Source organism: Mytilus californianus, unplaced genomic scaffold, assembly GCF_021869535.1.
Source record: "Mytilus californianus isolate M0D057914Y unplaced genomic scaffold, xbMytCali1.0.p SCAF_3, whole genome shotgun sequence".
Taxonomy (NCBI): Eukaryota; Metazoa; Mollusca; class Bivalvia; order Mytilida; family Mytilidae; genus Mytilus; species Mytilus californianus.
In genome coordinates, this window is record NW_026262679.1 from 84,176,561 (window position 1) to 84,184,338 (window position 7,778).

Sequence of the window (7,778 nt, forward strand, 5' to 3'; positions counted from 1 at the left end):
TCATATTTTTATTCACGCTGACCAAAATTAAAATAATTGATTATTCATATTTTCCATTACGGTTCAAAAATCCAGTTTTCCTTGACGTAGTAACAAAAAATAATCATACAACAGTTGAACAGGTTCAGGGCAAATGGGGAAGAAAGGTCATTCCAGTAACAGTAATTGTTCCGAGTCAAATCCAGTTTGTGAGAATAACGCATGTTATGGCTATAAATGCCTTTAGGGAAATAAAAACAACAAACAGCTCACTTCGTCACCTCGAAATATCTTACTTTGAAACACAGATCTTTCCACATTTAACCGTTGATGGATTAAATTGTTTGGAGCATTTGGATTTGTCAGGAATCAGTTCAGTATTAACTATTGGAGAGAGAAAAATTCCAGTTTTAATACATCTTAAAACACTTATCTTGAAAGAAACACACTTGTTCAATATTTTACAAACTAGTACAACAATATTAATGTTTTGTCCAAATATAATGAATTTGGATATATCATATAATTATATCTGGATGATCAAAGCAAATTCACTTGGACAACTACTTAATTTAAAACAGCTCAATTTATCTCATAATTTGTTTGAGACTGTTCCAGATGAAGTTACAACGTTTTATAACATTGTCGAACTCGATTTGTCATACAATCAATTAACAACAATTGAAAAGAATATGCTAGAGTGGATTGATACCCAGCATAAAGAACATGGAACTTTTGAATTATACCTAAGTAATAACCCATTAATTTGTTCGTGTGACACCAGGAAATTTCTACGTTGGATGTTGACAACTAAAGTAAAGTTGGATAATAATGGTAATTACAGTTGTTTGGTTTCTTCAAGAAAAGGTATCAACAACTATACAAGAAATGTCGCTGAAGACTTTCATCATTATTTCGTTGACTGTGATACTACCATATGGATCAAATTAGGCGTGTCATTATTGGTTTCTGTTTTATCGAGTGTGCTTTGTATTGCTCTATTATACAATTTCAGATGGAGGATAATTTTCTTTTTCTTTCGAAATTTCCGGAGATTTGCTGAGAAAGGTCTCGAGCTAACTTTTTATTATGACGTTTACGTTTCGTATTCCGATGACTGTGAGTCGTTTGTAAAAGAATTACAAGAGAAAGTAGAAGAGGAATGGGGATTCAAAGTTTGCTTTGAAGATAGAGATTTCATTGTAGGCGAATCGATTGCTTATGAAAGAGCTACGTCCATTAACAGATGCAGACACATAATATTTTTAGTAACCCCGTCAATTGTTAAAAATGAATGGACTCGTTTTGAAATCGAGCGAGCAAAGTATGAAAAGTTTACCAAAAATCTTCAAAAGATTGTTGTTATTACAAAAGATATCCCTTTGGATACTATTCCTGTAGAATTTTCCACTATTTGGAAAGATGTACTTTTAATCCAATGGCCGATTGAGAAGGAAGATGTTCAAATGGCTTGGCAAAAGCTTAGACTTTGGTTCTTTTGATAGTGTATAAAGAAACAAGATTTAACAGAATGTTTAGTATACCACGCATAATACACTTATGTAAGTGGGTTTCCTTCGTAAATATTATTTATTTCAAAGTGTTCTTCCGTATGTTTTTTTCTATCTAGTCAAGATAAATAAGAATGCATATCGCTGAGTGTATTGTAGATTCTTACTCCAGCACTTGTTTTTGTACATACATGCTACTGATGAGATATATGTTCAATAATTGATAATTTATCATTGTAAATAAACTCATCATAGATACTAGGATTGAAATTTTGTATTTGCGCCAGACGCGCGTTTCGTCTACAAAAGACTTATCAGTGACGCTCAAATCAAAAAAAGGTTAAAAGGGCCAAATAAAGTACGAAGTTAAAGAGCATAGAGATGCTTTGTGTTTAATGTTTTGCAGTTAGTCAATAAAGTGAAAACTTTTATAAAATATTCCAGCTAGATTAAAAGTGACAATATAATAAAAAGAATCAGAAAACCATGAGTGGAAACACATAACACAATAACAAAAAAGACGTGGAGACAAACAACAGTCCACAAAAAAAACACAATAAATTATGTGCGAGTGGTCATAGCCCCATCAAAAACCAGAGTGACGTCAATGTCATCCGCGAAATGTACCTGAAACACTTAATAATAAATCAAATAACTCTTTATAGTTTGATACTGTTTTCAAATTTTAATAAAAACTGTCGATTGTGTTGCCGGTAATAACATTAACGGTACCAATTTCTCTTCACCAAATGCGCATTTCGACAATTAAAGTATCTCCAGTGATGCTCGATGCCAACATATTTGAAAATCCAAACCTTATAAGAAAATGAAGAGCTTATAAACCGAAAAGGACAAAACGTATAGACCAAGCCGGGAAATGAATCAGAGCTTTGTATGAAGGAGATATATTCCTTAATTAAAATTTCTAATATTTGTAACAGCAAATTTTAATAACACAATATCCGTATTTTCATGCCAGTACTAACGCACAGGCTACTGGGCTGGTGATACTCTCGAGGACTAACAGTCCACCAGCAGAGGCATCAACCCAGTGATAGTAATAACATTAACGGTACCAATTTTTCTGCACCAGATGCGCATTTCGACATTTAACGTCTCTTCAGTGATGCTCGAGGCCAAAATATTTGAAAATCCATAGCTTATAAAAAAAAAATGCAGAGCTTATAAACCGAAAAGGACAAAAAATATAGCCAAAGACGGGCAAGGAATCATAGCTTTGCATGAGGGAGATATATTTCTTAATTTAGTTCAAATAATTTGTAAAACTGTGTAACATGCGTTGGTTTTTCCGTTTGAATGGTTTTACACTAGTGATTTTTTGGGGCCCTTTATAGCTTGCTGTTCGGTGTGAGTCAATGCTCCGTGTTGAAGGCCATACCTTGACCTATAATGGTTTACTTTTATAAATTGTAACTTGGATGGAGAGTTGTCTCATTGGCACTCATACCACATCTTCCTATATCGAAGTACCGAAGTCTCATTCGGGTAGATCACATTTGGGAAAAAAAGGATTGTGGTTACGACAATTGGAACACACCCGTCGTCATCTGTGAAACAAATATTCTATAACGGTCAACCAACTTGTGATGGCATCCGTAAAATTTTCAAAGGGATGATTTAAACTTCAACTTCAATAAGATGCATATTCAGAATAAAAAAATAGTATTCGATTTCTTTGCGAACAAATGTTTCTGGAGTAACCTTCAAATACAAAGTAGGCTCAAAGATAAGGTAGATGTTAATGTGTCATGGATATTTCCTAAAGTATGTCCAATTATTCACATGTTCAAGGTAACAGTCGACAGGAAAACATGTAATCTAACCTTGACAATATCCAGACAATATCTTTGAGCTTTAAACAAGGGAAGAAATACTTGTTAAACCCTTTTCGCAAAACAAATATATAGAAAAAATGCTGTATTTTAAAATTGACTACATGTCTAATAAACAATAATTCCCTTGTGTAATACCTTAAGTAATGTACAGTCCAAAGTGGGTTTCTTTGTGCCTCACTTTATTCTTCAAAGTTACCTTCCATAGAGACCTTTATCTGTAGCTGTGCATTTAAGATATGAAATGATGAAGTGATTAATGTATTTTAGGAAGGAATCATTTGATTGTCAAGGAGTATTACACATATGAAATGTTCTTATTATTTGTATTAGTAAACGGATTAATATAAGTTAACAGCTTGTTTCCGGATCCTATTGATTATTATAGTGTTATTAAATGGGTTTTTTCATATCAAGCGTAGTCGATGGCCAATCCAGTTGATCCAGACCCAATACGACTATACAAGGACATAATACAGGATTAATATAACACCCATTTTATGACACCTTTATTAACCAATGACTTAAAATAACCACCAAAAGCTGACTGAGGATATACACGACTGTAGGAAGACTCATATGGGATCAATACCAATTATTTGGGTTAACTATCATTTTAATGCAAGGAATGTCGAATAACCATATAAATTGATAACGTGCAATGAATTACACTTTTACTACCGTCATTTACCATTTGAGCCTCTCGATTTTTACACGAGTTTTCTCCCATAAAAATGACGTAACTGACGTATGTAAACAAAATGGCAACGGCGTTGCATATCCAAGATTGTCAACCCAACAAATTTCTCTCACTTCGGACTGTGCCCTCAGAAAAATATTCTTTTACGGTTTACAATTCTTGATTTTCATCTATTCTACGGTCCATAATCGTATATACCCAAAGAAAATGAAGTATTACATATGAAAAATAACAACAACTCTTACATCAAACTTGTTGAAATCTAATATTTTGCGTAATACACACATCAATTTTTCTGACACCTTTTTGAACAAAACACCGGAAGCAAAAATCCTGTATTTAGACCAGAAAAATTTCTTTATCAGCCGGTTTTTCAGTATTAGACCTGCATTAACGACCAGTTCTCAGACACGTGGAATTGTATTTACTGGACAATTAAAAATATATCTTAAGTCATTGGTTAATAATCAGTTGTATTAATATGTTAATGCCAAATTGTGTATATTATATAACTTGAATTTAATTAATAAAGTATGATTACACTAAGGAAACGAGAACGATATTTTCCAGTAATTCAATTCGTTTACTTTTATTTCTGAAGATAATTATCTTCATACATAGCTTCTGTTTGATAGATAACAGAAAAGTCATAGCTAAATGTATCTACCAAATATCCTCAAACTATAACGTTTGTTAATATAAAACAAAGAGTTGTGGTTTGATTGCACATGATACAACTATCCACCAAAGTTTTAAGTAACTTTACACGACCGTACGATAATCTCCATTGGAAATTTTAAAACTTAACATTTGTTTACCGTTGTTGAATATCTAATTTTAATAACTTTATTTGTAAGCAATACAGCTCGTAGAGTGTATTCATTTTTCAACTATTTACAACAGAATATCGTTGTTCAGTGTCCAGATAATAGTTAATGAAGAAACAACATGAAATCAAAACGACAGAGAACATATGAAACAATCAACAGCTAGGGACTATTTCGGAAAGAAATAAATATTTTTCTAAGTATATTAGTATTCATTTCTTATAAATTATGTAGGCATTACAACTAAATAAAAAGTTCAAAGATTACAATAGGAATAGCAACATAATATTGATATATAGGATTCTGCATCAAATACACAATGACTATTTAGATTTAATCATTCTGCTCCTTTACACAGATATTGGAAGACCATAAAGGTATCAAATTTTATTGTGTTTCATTTTTTTCAACCATTGGGTACCTATAACAAAGAGAACAACAACCTTGTTAGAAAAACACGAATAGTTTTAAACAAAATAAATCCGAGTTATTCCACATTGTCCGACGAATGTCACTTTAAACAACTAAAATTGACGAATAATGGGAAATCACATAATTTGTTTTTAATTTTTCAATTTCGATGTCATGTGCTTTGTAGGCTCCCCAAACTTTATAGCAGTAGTTAAGGATACTAGATATATATGTGGTCAAATAATTAAAGCAAAGTTCCGTGATTCAAAACGATCATCATATGTTTTTCAAAATCAACTATAAACTGCCTTTTCTGCTCGATTCACTTACATTTTTTGAGTGAACATAGTTACCTTTATATAACCGAACAATACACCAAGATATACAAATTGTTCACATGATTCTATTGGTTCATCATTTACAAACCATCTCTCAATCGCCTTAATAGGCCTTTTTTCTAATTTTTATTTTCGAAACATTAACATGCATGACATATTCACTCATTGGGTCAGCGCTAACACCATCAGTTAATTATTCGTAAAACCGTATCATCAGCATACATAATCAAATAAAAATTAAGCATTTTTTACTTATAAGGTCAATTCCCATGGCATGGACGTAAGATCTATACAAAAAAAGACTGATAGGCATTAGACCAACATTACTTGAGAAAAAAGTTTTAAAAAATGCCATTAAACTGCTACTTTTTTAATACATTATCTTTATCAAACTTTATAATTTACCAGTAATAACATTTTTAACTAGTCTTAGCCATAACTTCAGGTGAGACTCACTACATGTATCCATAGCTTTTTCGGAATCTAGAAAACAACAGCATATTCTTTTACCAAAACATAGTGACTTTATAATCAACTAATGGAGGGCGAAAATGGCGTCGTTCATCCCGTATCCTTGTCAAAAACAACAACCGTGCCTCTGTTTGTATGCTAGTCTATTAGTATGCTGTGCTTGTCGCTCCACTCCGCGAGCCTTTCATGATCATAGACGAGAACAATTTACCATCATTTGAGACGAGCACAATACCACGATAGTCACCCGGTTCATTTTAATTGTCCCTTCTTAAAAATGTGTTAGGCTTTTGTTTATATTTTTTGGAAAATTACCGGAGTTAAGTTAACAGTTGAATAAATTACACAAAATTGGTTTTATAAAATTTCCACTGAATAAGATAAACTCATTCATTTTTTTATCAAATCATGCTGTTTTTCCCGGCCGTCAACATCGTGATAGAGGTGTATAGTTCGACTTCCGTAAATGTTGCATCAAGTTCATATCTGAAAAAAACGTTAATGAAAAATTATAAATCTGCATTAAAGAATATGTAGATGAAACTACTTTATATCTGTTAAAATCGAGGTGTGCTTATGAAGTTCCCTTTAGCCTTTTGTAGTAAACTCCTTAAGAGTAGCGGAAAATGAAGGAAACAAGAAAAGATTTATTTTTATACCTTAGTTTTGTAAACAAACATGTTAAAAATGAAAAAAATTAATTTGAAGACTGGAGATTAGCCTTACAGTTATTCAAACGGGATAATTTTCTATCTAAATTTAATTCAAAATCCGAGTATCCTCATTTTAATGTTTTCCGCGGCAGCAAACCTTATCATGGTTTTCATGGAAGAACAAGTATAACTGTTTTTTTTAATTTTTCCGTTCGGGATAGCCTCTTGTCCTTTCCTTTTTTTTAAATGCTTGAAAGAAAGAGTCAACTTTTGGAGAAAACATTATGTGAACATAGTTCTTTACCAAGACGATGGTTTTGGAATAGCAGAATCCTATTCTGAATGTGAACATAACTCAAAATGTGTAAAATATTCCTCAAATAGTGCTGGGCTTTTAGATAATAAAGAAAAACCAGTATTCACGCCTGTTAAAAACTTGAATACATGAGCTACTCAGGAAGAATTTAAAAAAGCTATCATTATCTGTTAACTGGTCCGAGTACACAGTTATCGTCCTTTGATTTTCGTTGTCCACGAATAAAGTCCCTAGTGTGGACAGTGTGTTGCTTGCCAATTTTTTTAGTACCCCTTCCAAATGTATTCCTTCATGTTTTATGCCTCAAATAGCAAGTAGGGGGATGAAATTACACTGTAAAAAAATTTGGGTCATGAATTGTAAAGTTAAGTAGTGATTTGGTCCAGCTGAAAAAGGTTAAAAATTAGCACTTCGGAAGCTGTCAAAAGATTTTAAGACCCCCTTAACATAGAATTGTCCATATTTTGAGTTAGAGCCGATGAAGTTTTCTATAATTTTGATATGATTTGTCCCAAAAGTAGTACAACACACTGTAAAAATATTATTGAGAAAGCGCAGGTGGGATTTTTTTTATTTTCATTTATTGTCTAAAAGAAATGCACTACGAAATAACTGTGTACTCGGACCTAAGAGGCGAAATCAGTAAATATAGAATCTGTACTTTGGCAACTTCCCTGAATGATTTAATGGTGTCAATTTGTCAGATAGCATGAAACTAA

At 32.3% G+C, this 7,778-nt stretch overlaps 1 protein-coding gene across 1 annotated transcript; it reads left to right on the forward strand.

The window, feature by feature from the left end:
- The first annotated feature begins 568 nt into the window (after window positions 1–568).
- LOC127735248 (toll-like receptor 4) lies at window positions 569–1,679 on the forward strand. Its single transcript, XM_052245365.1, has one exon. The coding sequence runs from the start codon at window positions 672–674 to the stop codon at window positions 1,479–1,481; it is 810 nt and encodes a 269-aa protein (XP_052101325.1). The 5' UTR covers window positions 569–671; the 3' UTR covers window positions 1,482–1,679.
- Window positions 1,680–7,778: the final 6,099 nt, after the last annotated feature.

Bases quoted from the DNA above. Each gene is read 5' to 3' on its own strand.
- LOC127735248 (XM_052245365.1), top strand. From the start codon at position 672: ATGCTAGAGTGGATTGATACCCAGCATAAAGAACATGGAACTTTTGAA.